Source organism: Puntigrus tetrazona, chromosome 1 (assembly GCF_018831695.1).
Source record: "Puntigrus tetrazona isolate hp1 chromosome 1, ASM1883169v1, whole genome shotgun sequence".
NCBI lineage: Eukaryota > Metazoa > Chordata > Actinopteri > Cypriniformes > Cyprinidae > Puntigrus > Puntigrus tetrazona.
Window position 1 is genome coordinate 13,629,856 of NC_056699.1, and position 21,030 is coordinate 13,650,885.

A 21,030-nucleotide genomic window follows, 5' to 3' on the forward strand; every position below is an offset into this window, starting at 1 on the left:
GTCTTATTATCAAATGAGCTCAATCAGCCCCTGAAACACGCCGCATGCAACGAGCGTGCTAACAAAATGGCTGTCTGTTATAATGAATATTTCAAGAGGTCTGGACATTTGTTAAAGTCAATGCCGAACACTCTGAGGGCCTCTGAGTGTGCAGTTGGGATTGCTGTCTGACTTTGGTTTGGGGCCGAACGACAAAAGGTTCAACTAAGGGTTAGAGTGTTATGAAAGGTTTCGCAAGAGAGAGTGTAAGGGGGAAAGGGGGGAAAGTTTGAAATCAAGATTAGTTTAAAGCTTTGATCAAGGACCCTTGACGCTTTCATAGTAGCATGACAAGGATTGGTTGTGACCGTACATGTGCTAGGGCCAGTTTTTATGGAAAGGTGATGGGGGCAGCCGGGCAGAGAGCTGCAGTGTCTCCATGACAACTGCCCTCACACCAAGTCTCAGCAAGCTCCAGTTACCAAGAGGAAGTCAACTCACTAGAGAAACGTCTAATCATATAATGGCCTCCACATTTGTGAAAAAACAAAATGTCAGTGGAAGGCAAAAACCAAATCCTGGGACCGACTGATGCCTGAACGAGACGAAATAAGCACAAGTAGAGCTTTGTGCAGGGCAATAAATATTGATTCGTGACGATAAATGAAAAAAAGAATTCTATGGTAATATGACCAACAAAGCATTTCTGAGTGTCACGGACATATGTTGACTTACCTTCACGTCAGATGTGTCCCTCTGGCAGTTTCTCCAGGCTCTGGACACTGAAGAGAAAGTGCGATCGGCATGGTCAAATTTCCCACCTTGGAAATTCAGGAAGAATGTCGTGAAAGGCTCCTGAGAATAGAAGAGAACAGAAAAATATGGACTTTCCACACACATTCATGCTAAAATGAGTATTAAAAAGTCATGTCAGGGCCTAAAACAACTACAGGGCAAATTCCATTGAGCACAGATCATGTATTTAATAACTACGAGTCTACTTTGATCAGTGTTTAGCCTGCAATTTTAACATTTTTCAATATGCGCAACCAGACCAGTATCTCTTATTTAGCACTGATGCCTGCTGTTCATAACAAAGCCTTATACAATATGATCCTAATTTGCGTGCACTAAATGACATCCTCTTCCTCAATAGAGGGACCTGAATGTTAAAGAAACCTGTTATTAACCCCGGTCAGACAGTAAAACCTTTACAAGTGCATTATTTGTTCTTTTCTAATCATGCTTAATCTTGTTTGTGCAAAATCAATAGGTGGTTCTTTTGAAACAATACCTCCCCGATGAGAAGCACGCAATTAGAGTGAATAGCACCCCGGTAAGCTACACCATGAAAGAAAAATACCCTAATTACACAGAGGCTTTTGGGTGCTTGACTGAATTTAACACCCTCCTTTTTATCTGTCACAGAGCTTCAATATCACGAGGTTGCTGATTTGTGCTATGGCACATGAATTAGGGTGTTTGGTGAAGTGGATTTGGGATAAGCCTGATAATAATGGGATGGGATCAATACAATGGGCCAACAGGGAATGGCAATGAAAGTGAAAAACTGTAACAATTACAGTGATGGCCAGGAATGGGTTAGTGACCTCTAGCTCTCTCTCTCTCTCTCTCTTTCTATCTCTCTGTGAGTAGAATTTACAAGGAATATGTGAATGCTTTAAATATTAAAACTAAATAAAACACAGACTTAATTTAAATGTGAAGCAACTGACCATGGGACTTCATAACTGGAAAACTAATACAAAACTGCTATATTGAACAAGGCTATTCTTTATGAAAATACTGTTATAAAGCTTATAAAGTTTTTTTTTCCTCCAGAGTGTCACGGCTTTGTTCTCTGCAGATATTAGAACACAAAGGATGAAGGGAAGATGAGCGATGTGTTGTGTGTTTGTTAGTATGCAGATAAGGCCTACATTTCAATATAACAATAAATCAACCTGACTGAGCACGCACATATGCCCAATTATAAACAACAATTAGTTGCAATGTGTTTCACAACAGATCACATGATGAATGTGTAGCATTTTGCCGCAGCGTAAAGAGCACAGAGCTGCCGTGTTTTAAAACCCTTTAAAAATGGCAAATCATTTTGACAATTACGATCGTGTCCCGTTTATTTGTCCTACATAAACAGACTATGAAATAACAAATGTTCAAGCAAATAATGCACTGACAAATAGCACACTGACATGCTTTTCTTTTTTGTCTCGACTGATGCTAAAAAAAAAAGATTTAAAAACTGTGAGTGTTTATGTGCAACTTACAATCCTGAGTAGCCACATCTGAGTAAAGCTGGAGGTGGAATAGTGTGTGCCGTAGTGGAATTTGGGCACCTGCTCGTCCTCCCATGATTCAAAACGCTCGGAGAAGAAGGCGGCCCTCTTTGGGTTGAGTGCACCAATAGGCTGTAACGAGCAAGAACAACATTACTGGAATAAACATAGAATTAAATTAATAAAGCATAAATGTTCAAGAACCATATACATTAATTATTGCAATAAGGACCAAAGGTGTTAAAAAGTAATAATTTATTAATGATAATTATTTATTTAAATAATAATTTATTGCAGCTGTTCATCAATATTCATCAATAATAGACTGCTAATTTCATTCAACAGTCTACTTTCTGAGTCTTTGAATAAAAAATAACACCTTACAGTTCATGTAGTTGACCGAACAAACTAATTGTGTTCATTTGTACTGCTTGTTTGGGGTTTGTAAGATTTTTAAGATTTCTAAAATTGTAACATTGTGAAATATTATCACAACTGAAAACAATCTTTCTTACATTTCACATTTACATTTTTAAAACTTATTAGTGTGATAGCAAACCTAAAAATGCTGCAGCTATTACTCACATTTTCAGTATCACATTATCTTCCAGAAATTATTTTATCATGCTCATTTAGCGCTCAAGAAACATTATTATAATCAAAGGTTGTGCTATTGATAATATTGTATAGTGGTACTTTTTGGTCAAGATTTAGTGAATGACAAATTGAAAGTTCCAAAGAACAGCATTTATTTGAAATATATAATGTAAATTATAGTATCATACATTTGTTATTCATGGTGTTATACATGTTATACTGTAATGTTGATCATCTTTTCTGAATGATATAATTTCTTTAAAAAGATCGTACTGACCCCTACTTTAGAATAGTTATATATATTATAATGGTGTTAAACATTACTAAAGGATATACTGAATTAAAGACAGAGGAGTTTATATGAGCGTTTATATATATGGCTAATACTCTCTTGCCATGCATTGGGTTTTATCAGAAGCATTGATTAGCTGTTTTAATTCTTCATTGATCTGAAGAAACCCAGCATATAGAAACCAGTCATTATTTAAATGCTCATTTATATGTATTGTTATTACCCTGCTGAGTCTTTATTACTCTTGAATTGCTCTCTCTCTCTCTCTCTCTCTCTCTCTCTCTCTCTCTCTCTCATATCTTAGTATGATCAATAGTAATGGAATGATGGAGTTCCTTGAAATGAGGGTGGGCAGGTCAGATCGACCATCTCCATCTTCCTCTCATATCATAGCTGTGTAATGAGGGTCCTCAGCTGCTTTTCTATTGATTATAATGGTGCTAGGACAATATGTGTGTGAAACCACCGATTGTATCTTTTAAATGCTTTTATACATCTCTGTGTGCCTGCATTAATGTGATATTTAACACTGTGCAAGAAGGCCGAGGGCTTTGGGGCTTATTACAAAATAAAGGTTAATTATATTTCGCTAATTCTAATATAATCTTGATTAAACCATGTCTTGGGTTTAATTGGGATTTAAAAAGGAGCGCTGTTTAATCAACATTTGATTGTAAATCACTAAAGCTTGTATAATTGTCACTGAAATGTAATAGACTTATGCTGAATGTATTCTGTTATTGTGTGTGTGTGTGTGTGTGTGTGTGTGTGTGTGTGTGTGTGTGTGCATGTGTAAACTGGAATGCAGCCCTGGGCTGACAATGACACACGGTCTGCTCTCTTGTGGCAACTACGGTGAGAACACACACTGAATTAAACATTGTGCGATTTAACTGATTGATTGCGGTAATAACAGGACCCTCATTAAAGAAAGAAAAGGGAGAGCAGGATAAAAAACATCTCTGTCATAGCTCAGTGTGAGTGTGTGTGTGTGTGAGTGAGTGTTTCAATGTGAATGTGTAAATTTGTGTGCATGTATATGAGAGTGTGTGTGTGTGTGTGTGTGTGTGTGTGTGATCGTGCGAGCCCCTCGTGTTGTTTACGGCAGTAAATTACGGTCGGAGGCGCTCCAGTACAATAGGGTCTCGTGACAGTGTCGTTCATCAGGGTTATCCCGGTACCACAGCGCAATGTGATGGAGTGAACGCACACCACCGACCCTAATACGCTCTGGCAGCACTGCTGAATATTTCTCTAGTGACGGCTCAAATAAATGAGCTGCCCCAATGTTTTTAATTAGACTGCAAATCTGAACAGACTGCCAGTAGCTATGAGTATCAGCACTTCACTGCACTGCTCAAAATTTAGGGTTTCTGAGACGGGAATTCATGAATTGCGCCTGATAGTTTTGTGCATTCGCATATAATTCATGATTAAACAAATCACAAACATGCACAAAAATTCTCAGCTGGAGACAATTTGCATTCCGGCACCTGAATGGGCTTTTAAATGCAGAAAGTGTGCTCGACTAAACAGTGACTTCTTTTAAGTTCTGAGTTAAACCTAAATTAGTTTTACAAAGCAAGCAAAAGGTGTGCCATGTTATATATTACTATTAACATAATATAAGAAGTAATCCACTTTGCTACATGACTACCCCCTCAGCATTGCATGTTTTCTCTGTCTCTTTAATCAAAGACACTTGATTCAGATCATCAACTCATTAGTGCAGACTCCAAGACCTGAAATGGGACAAAGGAGAGATGCAACATCTGCAGTTTCGGGGGAGCTCTAGAAATCACTGTTTTATAGAAGGTGTGAATGTGTATCTAGTGCTCGGTTGAAGGGGTGTAAATGATGTGATGCAGGGCGAATCAATATGCCATTAACTACATCACAGTGAGGGTGGAGAAACAGGTCAATACATTTTGTTATCTTTGTTATTGTACAAATGTAATACCACGCCTTATCCAGGACGACTTTTATTTTATCTAGTATAGGAAGTCCCCCTAACATACTTCTTAATATATCAGAAAAAATATCGAAGTCACAATGGAAATCATATTGTTTAGCTTTCGTTCATCAAAATATTGCCATTAGCTCATCATGAAAAAGAAATTCAGTCTAATTGTCTAAATGCATCTTATTGAAAATATTGTTTTGCATGTTTTTCATTCAGTGATTCAAGCTCGTAATTTTTCAATCAGACTGTCCCAATTCAATCTTCTGGTGAAATAGACTTCTCTCTGTTGACTTCTCCAATCATTTAGTCTAAATTTAAATCAACCCTTTTCTCAAAATTGACTGCAAGCTCACATTCAGATCAGATCTTTCTCCATTAAATCAACGGTCGATAAATAGAACCTTACATTTTTACAGCGTGACACATATTGTAGCGTATGCGTTACTGTGAAGTATTTAAAAAGATACAAAAGAATGAAAAGGAACGACTGATGAATATGCTTGTGCATCAGTATCCACTGAGATAGTATATTTGGAAAGCGGCTCGCTCAGTTGTGTCAGTTTTGTTCTTTCTGGCTGCAGTGATAACTCTGGCTACACCAGATGTCACGAAGAGGTTAGAGTTTATGATAAGAAAGCCAGCGGGGTCATAACGATGAGACAAAAGGAACATAAATTCATGAAGCACATTCCTCTGCCCGCAGGGAAGACAGTCCATGTGACACGGCGTCTATGGCAATTTCACCTCGCTCTGTAAAAGGTCCCACATGACCTGCTTCTATCAAAGCGGCGCTAGGATGTGGCATACACAGACGAGAGAAGAGAGAGCGGGAGGGGTTAAGGACAAAGAGAGGAAAGACGCGCGGCGCATCCAAGGTTCAGATGGCCTTCACAGGCGAGATGGTGTTGTCATGGTCCACTGGTCATACACTGATATAGCCTGTGTCAACAGCATGAATAAAGCAGTTGTAATAAAGATTGTTGAGATTTGCTGTTGTTCGCTGTAGAGGGAGGGGTGGCTGCTCTCGCTCAGCCTCCGTTTCTCCCTAAGGCTTGAAAGCTTGACTGAACATAAAGGCAAGGCTGTCAAAACTCGAGAGAGAGAGTTTGAGGGTGGGAGAGATGGAAAGAGAGAGAAACAAAGGCGAGGGCGATGTAGGATGGTGTATAGGACTGTTGTCTTTTAACTTAGTGGGCGGAAGCCATCGCAAAGAAACAGAACGGGGCTGAACAAATTATAAATAAATAAAGAGATATGCTGCAAGCTGTGTGTTGGCTACAACAGTGTGTCTCTGTGTATATTTATTTGTTCAAGCATGTTCTGGGGGAAGCATAACCGTCTGCCACTAACAGCTGAAAACTAGATACAGCACATACATTGCATCGCCTTTAGATCAGTACTTTTTTTCTTTAATTGATTGGAATTGAAAATTTTTACTATAACATTATAAAGCATGCCACCATCGGAACATTTTTGATCAAGGAAACACTCGAGTAGAGATCTTCTGCTGATCTGCTATTGATATTTTCTTATTGCTTTGTTACTTGAAAATCATGAAACAAAAATACTTTTTTAGATGGTCTTCAGGAACTTAAGTTAATTAAGTTCATTGTCAAATATAGAGCACATTAAAGAAATGTTTTAGTGCATTGCATTGATTTGGCAATAGATTTTTTCTTTAATTGATTGGCATGAAGCAATGTATTAATGTATTGCATATTCGCAAAGTTGGTTCTTTTTAACTAGTGTTCCGGATATATAATATATATATTAACCTAAACTCTTCTGTACCTGAAAGAAACAATGTGAATTGGTAAAGCAATTTCTTTGCTAAAGGCAATGCAGCAGATACAGATAGCATCATGCATATAAATCTACACTGGAGAGCAATATGAGGGATGATCTCAGGCTAAAGACAGTAAGGGTGACTTCTGAAACCTCATGGTTCTTTTTGCACATGAATTCATCTTCCATTATCTCTCAGTCCTTTGTTTTCCTGCCTCTTACAACTGATTTATTCTGCCATTTTGGGTCAGAGTGGACACTCGTTCGATCATCTGAGCTCTAAAAGTAATCCTCTGTCCTCCCTCCATTGGCCACCATTACGTGAAATTGATGGGCATTTTTGAGGCAGTGACTGGCAAGCTTTCACAAGCACTTTTAAAGTGGAGTTTAGGGGTGGAGGCGTTTTAAAATACAACTTTTGTCTTGCAACTCAATTATCCAAATGGTGCAATGTGAGTAAAAAGCATTCTTTTGGAGGAGTGCCCCCCAGCTCCTTGACATCAAATATTTATCAGGTCTAGACGGAGGAAGGAGCTCTTCGAAACACCAGTTTTGAGCCACATTTAAATAACATGGAAATAAACATGATTGTCAGGACAGGATGGACTAAACTGAATATCTCAACTAGCATGATTTTCCTTCTGACTAATGCTGGTTAATCACTGTCACATTGGTGAAACAGCTATTAGTAGTTCAGGGATACACAACAATCGATTGCAATTACAGACTACGGTATCAGGGCTAAAAAACAATCAACCAGGAGAACAGAGTCCTGATTTAGGAGAACACAAGTCTTGTTTGCAAAGCTCTAATATGGATCATGGAAAATGGAAATGGACAGTTTTTAAAAAGAATTCTGAAATCTTTAAAACTAACTTTAAGACACAATATTAAATAAAAAATATTTAATAACATGCTGCACTATTAAACTGCTACAAAACTGGTGGTGTGTTTGTTTGCTAGTAACAAAACAAAATACTGTGAAAAATGTATATTAGTAATAAAACTAGTAATGTACATATTTACATAAATCCAACCCGGGTGAGCCTTCTCTGACTGACAAACTTTTAAAGGGTGGTGTACATCTCTTTTGCTGCCATTGAAATAAAGTGTATTTATTGTATATCAGCGTTATGTCAATCACTAGCCGCGCTGCTTATCGGTATATACATTGACCGGATGGGGCCACTAATATGATTTCATGTCACCCAAAGCTCTGTTTGCAAAAGAAAAGAGATAAGAAAAATCTTTCTGCCTCCAAATGGTGTGATACACTTTAAGATACCTATGTATTGAGCGAGAGACTGAGAGAGACAAAGGCAGGTCTGGTGTTCCCAGCAGTGAGCAGTGTCAGTCTGTCTGTGTGGTTAGCTGAAGTACTACTACGCTCATTAATTAGCTCCTTAGGGAGGCTGGCTGGCTAACGGGAATGGGGGAGGAGGTGAAAGCGGGATGTAAGGGGCTTCTGAGGGGTTGATTGAGGGGGAGAGGGGAGGAGGACAGACACGGGCCCATTATCTGACTTGTCTGCGGTTGAGGGTGCCTGGCATGAGGTGACGTGCATGCGGCCGCGAGCGCTGTGTTACATGAGCGGTCAGACTCCCAGCGATGGCTCCAGAGCAGCGCTCTTTCCCTCCCTTGCTAGATGGCTACATCTGTCTGTCAGACTCAGGGTCATCATTAAAACTGCCGGACGAAGTTTTCACACAAATACTCCCATGTACTCTTGTTTTCAAAACTGCTCTTCAGACATGCCCTTCAGTCTTTTAAACTACGGGAGCTCTTTGAGGTTCAGGCTGTTGGCTTTGTGTGTGTATGTGGTCATGTGTTTACCTTGGACAGATCTCGGTAGTTGCTGGGCAGAGTGAGGTCGAGATCTTCGCTGTCGTAGTTGGTGATTACCCAGGGGAACACAGGATACTGGTTCAGATCGTTGTATGTACGGCCTGAAACACAAGTAGGGTCGAGACTCCTCACACACTTCCTCAAGTCTTATTACCATAATCATGACTTTGTAATTACAAAGAGTCTTGAATAAACAAAACACAGAGACAGTGATTACAGAGAACAGAGGACAACTGCCATTTTTAGTTTCAAAGATGTGGCCTCTTTAGCATAAATTAAAACAGCTTTCCAAACTTTATTAGTTGTCTAACACTATATCCTAACCAAATGTGACAAGATGCCAGACTCTTGATACAGACAGTGCTTTGGTGGGGAGAACTACGTGGCCCAACATAAAAAAATTAAAAAAAAAGAATACTAACAAAATGTTTAGCTTGTCACAGCAGAAACCCATATTAACATAGTAGAGATACATTTTGTAACTTCTTGTGTCACACAAGAAAGAGTTATTCATCTATTATTTATCATTGGTTTTTTACCAGATATGGTGTTGAGGAACATGAGGTACTCAAAGTTGGAGATCTCTCGTCTCTGCCAGCGCTGGGTCATGTTGGAGGCCTTGTACAGTTGTTTCGGAGTGGCCAGAGAAATCCGTCTGTTGGAAAAACACAAATCACAAAATTCAAAGAATAACCTGAAATGTGCATGTCTTTTACAATATGTTATTTAATGTGCAATTTTAAATATGAGCACTTTACGTTTTCAGGATATTTTGTAAACTGAGAAATAGGTATGAATCTGAAAAATTTGACAGGTTTTGGCCTGAGCCACAGAAAACTTGCAAAAAATCTGATGGAAATGTAGTCCAGCAAAAAATAACCCTATTAGTTGTTTGTGAAAGAACACTATTACAAGTCTGTATTTACATTTTAAATGCTTCTATTTACAGTAGCACCTTCTATTTACAATGACTTGAAAACCATTTTATTTGATGGCAACTTGGTGGAGAAGGCATTCAGATACCCTGAACATTTCTTCAAGAGATTATCACAACTTGTTATCAGTACTGCTGTTTGCCTATATTTCCTTATTGGCGTTACTGCATCATGAAAGCACATTCATGTCTGGGTCTTCAGAGCCGCGCATTCCACACAATGCTTTTTTTTTTTTTTTTGTGTCCAATTTGGCATCACAATTTCCTCTGTAATTGCCTCAAACATTGTTAATGACAGAGCACCGTGTGTATTCACATATTTAAAAAAAAAAAAAACATAAAATCATATGGCTTTTATATACACTTGTCCAGAGTTTTGATAGAAAATGTTGTTTAAAGGCTGTGCAATTAAAAAAACCCAACTCCTTTAAGCCAATATTTGAATTCCAGTACTGTTATACAATGACAGGAACTCTTCTACAATTCAAAATATAACCCATATCCAAATCCAGACACAGTGGGCTCATGGGTAATGTGGGAACCTGTTAAATGAACATGCACAGTGCAAGCAAATACGTGGACACTAAAACAAATGACTCTCCATCCAATTAAAACAAAGCGAAATTAGAGAATTCATCACTGTCACCCAGCGTGATTATAGTCATTAGGCCTCTCTGAAGTTTCCAATGCCCTTTGCCCCTCCTAACACAGAGGCAACGCAGTAACAACGCTAGGGAAATACCACACAAATTTTAGCAGAAGGGCATTTGAACTCCTGGCAAGAGAAAGCTGTCTGTAATGGTCAGAAATGCTACAGTCACGTCACACATTCTTTCATTCATCTCACACTATGGGATCAATATTCACTATATTCTGTTTCCCACATTGTTATTTTAGTTACTTAATTGCAACGAACCTTTACTTTTAATAAGAACACTGATTTATAAGGATATTGTGATGGAATTTCACTTGTCTAAATCATCTTTTCTTTGGCTGAACTGAGTGTGTGTGTGCTTCCTGTGTTTCCAGACTGCCCTGCAGGCTCTGCTCTCGCCCCTGTATTTATTTCTCAGCTGGGGAGATAAATAAATGATGTGAATTGTGTTTGAGTGCAGGTAATTAGGCAGTGTTACAGACACCGCTGACACCGTACACACATTGACACACGCAAAATAGCAACGTTAGTCCAGAAACGCATTTTTACGGAAATACGCAAATGTAGAATTGAATGCCTAGCCAACAGATTGCAAGTGAAGAACTGAGCGACCATGAGCAAGGATTGCAGGAAGATAGCATATCACATACTTTTGAGTTGTGCAAGTGTGCTAATGCTAATATAGCTTTATGGATGTATTATAAATTAAAAAAGAAGAGAAAAAGGGTACTACTACTGCTGTGATTGAACGGTGCAAAAGAAACAGAGAACATGCCTGGTCTGAGGAAGGCCGAAATTGGTTCCGACTCCAACTCTGGGGAGACAGTGCACCACTTTTTTCACTGTGGCTGTATCCGGGAAGTTGAACATGACTGCCGCTGTAAAGAGAAAAGAGAATTTAACACACACTGTCATTTCGAAATTATTCATTTTTTACAATTATTGTAAAATTTTAATTATTAGATATTATTTTAGGGTGGACTTCAGTAACGTTTTTTTTTCCCCAGTCATTTTTTTCACAATAGAGCAATAAATGGTTCCCAGCCTGTTTCCCGATCTCCTCAAAAAATGCCTTTTGACGGCTCTTACTATGATTTTAAAGAACAGCTATGGATCAGAGCTTACTTCTGTTGGCCATGAAGACCTCCAGCGCTGTATTCTGCAGCAGATAGCGGCGAGAGAAAACTGCTCTGATCTCTGTAAACTGCCATTTCCCATGCAGACCCTCTGTGTAGGCCAAAATCTGTACAAGAGAGACAAAAAACAAAAAAAAAAAAACAATTTATCACACAGAAATGTAAAAATGAAGGGGATATGAGTGAGAAAGCAGTGCGGCAGAGGGAAGGTTTTAGTTCATTTATCACCCATAGCTCATGCCCAGGGTAGCAGAGCAGGATTAATGTATATTATTGATCAGTGCTCATGAAAAAGAGATGCTTTAAGAGCTAAAATGAGCCCCATTCAGACACACACTGAAGAGGTGCAGGAAGGCCACAGTTCACTAAAAGGTAATCAGTACCAAGAGAACTGGAAATCTATCAATATTTGCCCTTCAAGCTGGTGTGAGCGAAACGTGGTTTTATCATGAGCTGCTGCTGCACATTCTTTCCGGTTTAGAAAATGCAAGAAACACTGAAAACAACTTGCAAAACAAAGTGCAAGAAATAACATTTATTGGGTTGTGTACAAAACTTTATGTTGGGATAAAAGACACTGGATTATAACACAAGTTATTAATTTGCCATTTCACTGAGAAGGAAGAGAAAGATAGAGATGTTTGTCAAAGAAATGTAATGCAAATAAAATTAAACAAAATGTACAAATGATAAAATTATTATTCTTTACAAATAAATACAACTAGCATATTGGTGTGTAGTTAACAAAATGAATATGCTTATTTTTAAGAAAAGGAAGGACAATACGCTTGATATTTTACACAGCTAACATGAAACTCTACAATACTTTGTTGCAAATTTGCCTGCCCTTTGGTAGCTGCAACCAAATTGGGCTTCCAACAACGGCAGGTTTCCATGATCCTGGAAAATGATGGACAGCATCATCCTCCATCTGCACTACAGATGTTCAGCTGTGAAAAACACTCTAGTCTTATCAAAAGACTTGTCCTCAATGCGCTCCGCGTTTTCTTACATTTCTAATTTAGCTTAATTACAAATTGCTTGAGACGGAAGGGGAGAAAAAGATCATTGCACCTGATCCGAGCGGCTCGGATTAGAGCAAATAAACAGCTGAGTTTTTCAGACACTTAGATCTTCTAGTACCAAAGCTAATGCTGATGTGTACTCATTAATGAGAGAAAGAAGAGGACCGAAGAAGAGAGAACGAGAGGGCAGCAGCTGTGTTGTGCGCTCGGAGCAATGTCACTGCTCCTGTCTGCTCTGCAGACTCACTTCAAAGTCTCCAGAGTTCAATTAAATGTGGATTAGGGCTGTTCCACCGCCACGGTAACGCTGCCGTTCGCCACCGCAAACTCCCTGACAAGCGGCATGCGAGACGGCCATGCTCTCCTATTTATCTTCCTCATCTCTCCTCTGTCAGGCTGTTGGTATGGAAACCCGAGCATTAATGTGATATCCGATGCGCAACCTAACCAAGGTATCGTGCAGAAGTTCTCCATGGCTGAGTGATCACGGATAGGGTCGTAAAGATGAAATCCCTTCTTTACCCAAGTGTAATGGAGGAACTTCATCTGAAGGATCTGTCTGTTTGCATTGTGTATTAGCAGCTGCCATTGACTGGTCATGAAATTAACCTCATGTAAGCAGTGTTAATGCAGAGAGAGTCCCTCGTCATCCCACCCACCCACACACCACACCATAGCAGATCATTACCTGCCCTTCTAAGAGAGTCGATGTAAATATAAACTGCTAAGCATGGGTTTTATGGGTGATTCTTAAGCTGGTGTTTAGAGGCCCAAGTCAAAAGAGACGATCCTCATGTACCAGTGCTAAAATTCTAGTATAACAATAATATAATTATTTCATGTGTACTTCTGAAAGACATTCAGGAAGGAATTAAAAGCGAATGTAAAGGCATTTATAACGGCCCAATAAACAGCTGTTTCTTTGAAGAATCTTTTTCCATATTAAAGTATAAGTATAAAATGGTGTAGTATACTAAAATGGTGTAATTAAAATTAAAATGAGAAAAACTCATTTTGGACTTTACTTGTATGGAAGTGGGGTTGAATACCACCCAAATATATTCTATATATGATTGTGCTAAAGTGGAACTATTGCAAATATACTTCAAGTACACTTTAAATATCTTGCATATTAATGACTGATATTAAAATCATAAAATCCATAAAATATTGCCATTAAAACATATTTAAGCTTAATGTTAATAAGTGTGCATTGCGCGAAAGCAGCAGTCAAACAAAGTTGAATTAGTGTTTTTATATCAGTAAGTCTTGAGTTATATGTCAAGAAATATGTTAATATGTTTGCATTATACTTAGTATGAAACAAATGTATTTTAAATATATTACTTTTTTACTAGGCGAGTTTAGAAATTTAAACCGTAGTGTATGACCAGTATTCAAAATGAATAAATAGAAAAATACAATAAAAGTGAGTGCTCGATAATGGCAGTAGTAATCGAAAATGAGAAAACGGGCTAAATGACTGTACCAATTTAATTTCCAACATTTGTGCATCACTATCAGAACGTACAAACATGAACTATTAATAAAAATTGCTCGTTGCTCATTCCTTTAGGATGACAGTCATCTGAAAGAGGCATCTGGCGATGAAATTCAGACCGTAAAATCTTGACTAAAAAGACAACCTTTACCCTGTGGTTCATTCCATCTCTACAGCAGAACTACTTCAATAGTTCATACTTTATCTGGCTCCTGTCGACTCAAACCCTAAGGAATAAAAGAATGATGCAGTACCTTGGGCTTGACACGCTGTAGATGGATATGACAGTCTGTTGTGTGTCTTAATATCTTACTTTTTACACGCCATACCACTAGCTTTGCAATGACCACTGTCTAGGTTCTCTTGATTGTTGTCCAAAAAAACCTTAGTAGTGGGCATTTCTAAAATGTTGATTATGGTGTGCAATAATTATGCCATTGTTTCAGCAACATCACAACATTTATTTTCATCAGTAGTTTCACTGACTTTTGGCTGAAGTCTTGTATCGACAATGTCAAACCGCTCTCAAAAGTCTACCCCAGCACATCCCAAACACTTAAGTAGAGTTAAGGAAATGATTTCTTAAGCTCACTTAACCGCTTTCTATATCTGAGCAGAGTAAATACTGGTATTGTCATCCTGGAATATGGCCATGGGTTACATCTTCTGATACGGTTGTTTAAGAAATGCACCAGTAGTGTAACCCAACGATGTAAATGGAAGAGAAGATGCAAAACTTGCAGTTTATCACAGAATGTAAATAGGTTAAAGCTGAATTAAATTGAAGAAAAAATAATTACGCTTTTAAAGCCTTTTACAGATATAAACACCGTTTGCTCCATTTAGCCGATTCTTGTTCTAAATGAAATGTTCTTTTATTCATGCCAGAAAAGAAGCTCAATTTCAAGGCCATGCCGCCGACGCCAAACTGACAACAAAAGGTTGAAGCTGAAATGGGAGTGTGTACGTATGTGCGTGTCATTTCAAACCGCTCAACCTGTTAGGATCGAGAGGCAGCAAGTCATTTCTGAGTGCTGTCATTTGTCTCTGTCAGCCGCCGAAACGAGTCTGAGATGAAGAGGGACACATCTCTCAAACACACACTCTGTCCTCTGCCAAAGGACCCTGTGTGCGCAAACGACATCCTCCGAGCGACACACACACCAGGGACCACCGCTCGAGAGCATGTGCTCCGTCTCTGACAGAATTGAATGAAATCTAATTGAAAATACCCCCCCACCCCAAGCCAAAAAAGAAGGGAAAGGGGGGCGAGCGGGAGAGAAAAAAAAAGCAAGAGATAGCAAGTGCGAGACAGAGAGCGAGTGAACTATCCAGAGCTCTCTCAGAAAGATAAATGAGTCTCTGAATAGCAGTCTCTGTTGGGCAAAGTGTGCACTTGTGTTTGAGCGGTGATAAGAGCGTTCGCAGCCAGGAAAAGGAAACGGCTCTCCTGCCACTGATAGAATCCCCATCCTCGCTTATAAAATGTGTAATAAACGAGTATTATAACGCTCAATTTGAAGCCTGGCAACCGCTGGCATGGTGTGTGTGTGTGTGTGTGTGCGTGTGAGAGAGAGAGAGAGTGAGAGAGCACAAACACTCTCAAACGCTGGTTTTTAATGTGTCTATGCATCAGCGATGCAAAATGAGGTGATTGAAGTTCAATTTGTATGCTGTTATTAAGTGTTTCCGCCTGGCTGAGTGTGTTAAAGATTGTGGATGGGACATTTATTATTACCTTTTGGTCAAATGAAGTGGCCTGGGCGATAAGGTGATGAAATTAATGAGGAGGAGGAAGTGGGTGATCCATCAACATCAACATTCAGAGCCAAGCGCACTGGAGATGCAATATTGGAAAACTTGATAGAATTCATGGGAATAAAAGGGAGGAGATATTAGAGAGGGACTGCTGTTACTAACGCATCTGGCCATGTAAATAACAAGCTAGCATGCGCGCACACGCGTAGACATAGCATCAAGCTTACATTAGTCATGAAACACAATTATATTATGATTGAAAGAGAAAACCATTTGTATAAGAGACTGAAGGCAACTGTAAAACTCTAAATTGTTCGGTCACAGAGAAGCTCATTCGCTTACTTAACACTTAGTCAAGTCTCTCTCTCTGAAAAGAATTCTCATCAAAACTGTATTTATTTGATCAAAAATACAGAAAAAACGTACAAATATTATTCTAAATATTTTTTTTTTTTAACTTTTAATTAAAAATTTTATTTAAACTTAATAAAGTTTTATTAATCCCTGTGATGGAAAAGCTGAATTGCCTGTAGTCTGTCAGAAAGTGTCACATGATCCTTCTTAAATCATTCTTATTTCTTTAACAACAACAAATCTCTGATCACAAACATCTTGAGACTGATCATTAATTCAAAACTGTTTTATATCAGCAAAATTGCAGCTCCGATTCACTTTATTTCTAAGCACACACTGCTATTAAGGAATGAAGCAGTAATAATTACATCCTTTACAGGTGCCTTTATTTTCTTTTTTACTCCAAAGGTTCGCAGAATATAAATTTCCATCGCTACTCTAAAGTTAAACTGTTTTTTTTGTTTTTTGTCAGAGCATGAAAAGCTCCGAACGACCTCCCTGCACATGATCGCCCATTAAAAGCACAAAACAAATCAAGCTGCTCAAGTTTCCATAAACAATAGTACTATTATAGAAGATTGGATTGTGTTGATATTTTCTAAACGTAAAATCAAAGAGCAATATCAAAATAGTGAACAGAGAGAGTATAAATTCCATGTTATCCTTTTACATAATCCTCCAGGAGAAGTAAGAGCAACCGATTAAAATGTCCTTGACGTGTAACAATGGTAAACCAGCTCAAGGGATAACAAAAACAAACCATAAACTAGTAAAACAAACATTAGCCGTCAGCTGCTAGAGACTGAGAGGAAGAGCACAGAGCATTTTAGCAAATACATGCATATTTATACGCATGATAGCTGAAGTGTTCACTTCTTTAAGTATTCAGGCTGAACGTAGTCCAATGGGGATTAGAACTTGCTTTGTTCCTCACCACTCTGTTTGCCAACAGGTTAGCCTTTTAACTTGCTGAGAGAGAGAAAGAAAGAGAGAGAGAGAACCAGAGAGGAAATCTTGTGTGGATTTAGAAAAATGTCAAGAGCTATGGGGTTAATTGGAGGAGAAGTGAATCCTTTAGTGCACTTACTCATTAAACATTTGGCCTTTATGTAGAGGCTTGTGGGGGGTGATGGAAAGGACACACAAAACGCACTGTAGGGACTCCAGTAAGGTGAAAGTTAACACCCGTTTAATGGTTTAAATGGACAAATGAGGGTGTGTTTGTCTCATAAAAATACAGTAGGCCTTTTTCAGAGTCTTAATGGCTGAAATACTGAATCTCTTCAAATGGCAAAGCCGGTATATTAGGTTCTAGTGCATATTTGGAACAGCTTCAGCTAAGCCAACATGTCAATTTCATATTAGGATTTGTCTGAAAACTAAATAACAACAAACAAAGGGAATTAGAAGGTAAATACGCTAGGTCATATTGAATATTTTGAGAAAAAAAAACAGAAATATAATCAAGAGGAGAAAGACTGAATCCCTCCTCTTTCTCTGATTGACATCAATTCAAAGACTTTCTCCATCCTAAGAGATTTAAAGCGCTTTAACCCCAGGGCAAAGAGGGCAGCCTGGCTCACCGAGGAGCTGGGCGGAAGAAAGACAGGATAAAGGTGACATAAGTGAGAAGAAGAGGAGCGTGAAATTTGGCAGACATTCACAAATCGACTGTTTTGCTCCAAGTATCTATCTGGCACTGAAGACAGAAGCAACAAGTGAGAGAGAAAGCAAATGTTGCTAAAAGACTCCAAAATTCCAATTAGTCATGTTAGGGAACACATTGGGAATATTTGTGAGAATCCGTATGACTGAGGGTCTACTGCGAAAGCTGCGTTTGTGAAGACTAGGTTGGAGAGTGTTGTGAACTAACATCCTGAACACCTCTGAGAAGCATGGAGAAAATCATGTCGACAGCCTTCCCTGTGGTTCAGTCCTTCTCCAAAGTCCAGAGCATTCATATGGAGGAGAAACAACCAGGCCAGGTTTAGATCCCGTCGCATTGCCCAGCACTTTCACTCCAGTCTGTGGTCACGCCGTTCCTCACTGTGTCTAAGGCAGGATGGCAGAGAAGTGAAGTCCCCCTAATCCTTCTATTGTCCCAGGCCTAATTGGATTTGGAGGAGGAAGGTGGGGTAGAGGGTAAAATATGTGAACCCCCTTTTAGGGTGCCTAAAGGGGGGACTTTAGTTTTTTCATGGCCTGAAAAGGAGGGATCCTCTGGGGATTTAAGGGATTGAAAGGTGACAGAAGCTGGATTATGTTTTTTATGACTGTGTCTTTAAGCAGGTAAACAGGGAAGCCCATTACAGGGGAAAAGTGCAGGCAGGGGTTAATGCTGGGATAGATGCTTGCTAAGTATCTGTAAATATGTTGCTCATTTCTGTGGATGTGATTTGTTGCTGTGAGACCTCTCCAGAGAAGTCTTCAGAAATTCTTGCTGAACTTTCGCACAATTTCAACCACATTACTTACCTAAACAATGAGGCTGCATATCAGCAAAAATAATTTTGGTTCCGATTTTGGGGTTGCTGGACAATTCTGGGACCAAAAGCTGTCTGAGTGAATCCAGTTTTGTTTAATAGAAAATTACCACAACTGTCAATTTTGACTGACAATTTTGGTACTTTTAAACATTTACACTATTTTAACCTTTAAAAGCACGAAAGCCACATATGACTAAAACATAACTAAAAACATTTATTTGGTACTCAGAGATCTTAATGCATTTTGATATGAACATTGAGTTAAGTAGAGTTAAATACCAGCATCTTTAAAATCTGTGATTAATTGTGATTAACTCTGAAAAGTCACGCAACTGATATTTTACTGATTGCCCTAAAAAACTGCAAATGTCTACTAACAAATGTCATCACTGATGTACAAAAAACTGAAAAAGAATGTCTAAGAGGAGATAGAACAAGAAATCAAATAAAACTTGGGAAAACTGGGGGAAAATCCTAGAAAAGGAACACAAACAATGTGACAGGCCATCTATTACTTCTGGAACGAACTACTAATTTGGCATCTGCTATTAAATGTGAAAAGCTGGCACCGGCACCAGTTTGGTCAAAAAGAAGTATAAGTGCACTCTTGTAGTCAACTTGGCTGTACCATGCCACTCACTCCTCTGTGGAAAATAGAAAGTTGCAGAGCGTTTCCCCATTACTTTGGAAAACGTATCTGCAAATGCCAAGTCAAGATTATATGACCTTTGTCTTTATCTTTAAAGCTGGAGCACTGTAATACAGACTCATTTTCACTGCTGGTAAAGTGGATCAGATGACGCTTGATCGAACTGTCAACTAAAAGAATCTGTCATGGGCGACTTGCCTTATTGGGTCCCCATGGAGATGCCATTTCAACCAGACTGGATGCGTCATTAACCAAGACTGAGGAGGCGGCAAGAGTTTTGGATCTTCAAAAAATGTTTTTTGATTTATTGATTAAATTGATTTGTTCTAAACATAGACAGGTAAATCATAGTTAGGTAGAGTAACAAACAAACCAAAAATGAATGAACAATTTAATCATAATCTTATTCAGCAGTAGGAGATGACAAAGGTGTGCCTCTAATCTCAGACAAACACGCTCACTCTGGCATCCATAAAGAGTCTCATCCATCTGGCTAGCAGCATATGCCGTGACGTGTGTCAGTGACTGCTCTGCTGAGTAAATGATGGAGAGCAGATCAATCAGGGGACTGGGAGGCCCCAAACCTTCACCCTGTCGGCAGAGGAAGATGGAGCAGCTAGACTCAGGTGCAGGAAACCCACCTTCTGTCTGGCGAAAAGGGACTACTGATAATGGCCTCCTATTGTATGATATACTCAATTCTGCTGGTACTTGTGCTCAGTTGATCTGCTGGTACTCTCAGGCAGTCTATGCTTTAGGTCAAGCCATGTAGTTATACATTTCAGGTCTACTTCAACACATGATTTGTGAACCTGCCTTGATATCTAAAGAATGACAAAGTATCCATATCAATACTCAAGTCTCTGGTCAAGTGTCAAGTCTAGTATAAAGACTTTCAAGACAAGATCTAAGGCAAGTCTTTGGTAGGTTCATAAGTAGGTTCTCAAATCTATTTTGTAAGGCTGCAGTTTATGTCGTAAATTAAATGAACTCTGACTCTGGTTTGGAAGACATTTTAATGTTTCTTAAAGAAGACTCTTAGGCTCACCCAGGCCACATTATATGCTTTTGAAACTTAAAAAATATTAAAATTTAACATAACTGTTTTTTTTTATTGCAGTGTATGCATTTAAAATAATGCTATGTTGAAACAATTGTGCTAGTCTATTTTTTTTGCATAACATTTTAAAGTGATTAAAAAAATAAGAGCTTCCATGATTACCGGCTAGTTTTCAGACTGGACTAAATCTGCATAAAATACATATTCTTTAATAGATGTATAAAAGCAGCAACCGAATAATGGCTTTCACTGCAAGTGCATGTCTTCCCACACCTTTTGGGTTTGTTTGTTTTTTTCAAGCAGAGGAATGAATATTAAAATAAATTTTAGTGGAACTTGACAACATGCCACAGAGGCTATTAATACATCTTAGCTTCAAATAAAACGGTCAAAACCCAAACACAGACAGACCAAAACATCTTCTGCAGGACACAGTCATTACAGCAATGTAAAACTGATCCTGACCTTCACCAGTAGCTCTAGAGTAGCACAATACATCTCTCTGAAACATCTCTTTAGAATGATGTCCGTCCCAGATCATAAAAACGCCACTGGGGAAAGAAGGCCACAATAGAAACAGACAATAAATTCAATGAAGGATGCAAGTTGGAAGCATGAGGGCAGCTCTCCTTGACTTTGAGGCGCTTCTGTAACAAATCTGTTTCTTCCCTGCTCTCAGCCTTCAATTATCATTGATGTATCCGTAGACAA

At 38.7% G+C, this 21,030-nt stretch overlaps 1 protein-coding gene across 1 annotated transcript in view; it reads right to left on the reverse strand.

Annotated features, from left to right (window-relative positions):
- Positions 1-21,030, reverse strand: part of lrba (LPS responsive beige-like anchor protein) — a 193,358-nt gene that overhangs the window by 41,475 nt on the left and 130,853 nt on the right. The window contains exons 40-45 of the mRNA XM_043237014.1: positions 11,476-11,593; positions 11,126-11,228; positions 9,301-9,416; positions 8,750-8,862; positions 2,271-2,411; positions 715-834 (exon numbers count right to left, since the gene is read on the reverse strand). Of these exons, the coding sequence (XP_043092949.1) occupies positions 715-834; positions 2,271-2,411; positions 8,750-8,862; positions 9,301-9,416; positions 11,126-11,228; positions 11,476-11,593 (711 nt within the window). The remainder of the gene's footprint in view (positions 1-714; positions 835-2,270; positions 2,412-8,749; positions 8,863-9,300; positions 9,417-11,125; positions 11,229-11,475; positions 11,594-21,030) is intronic.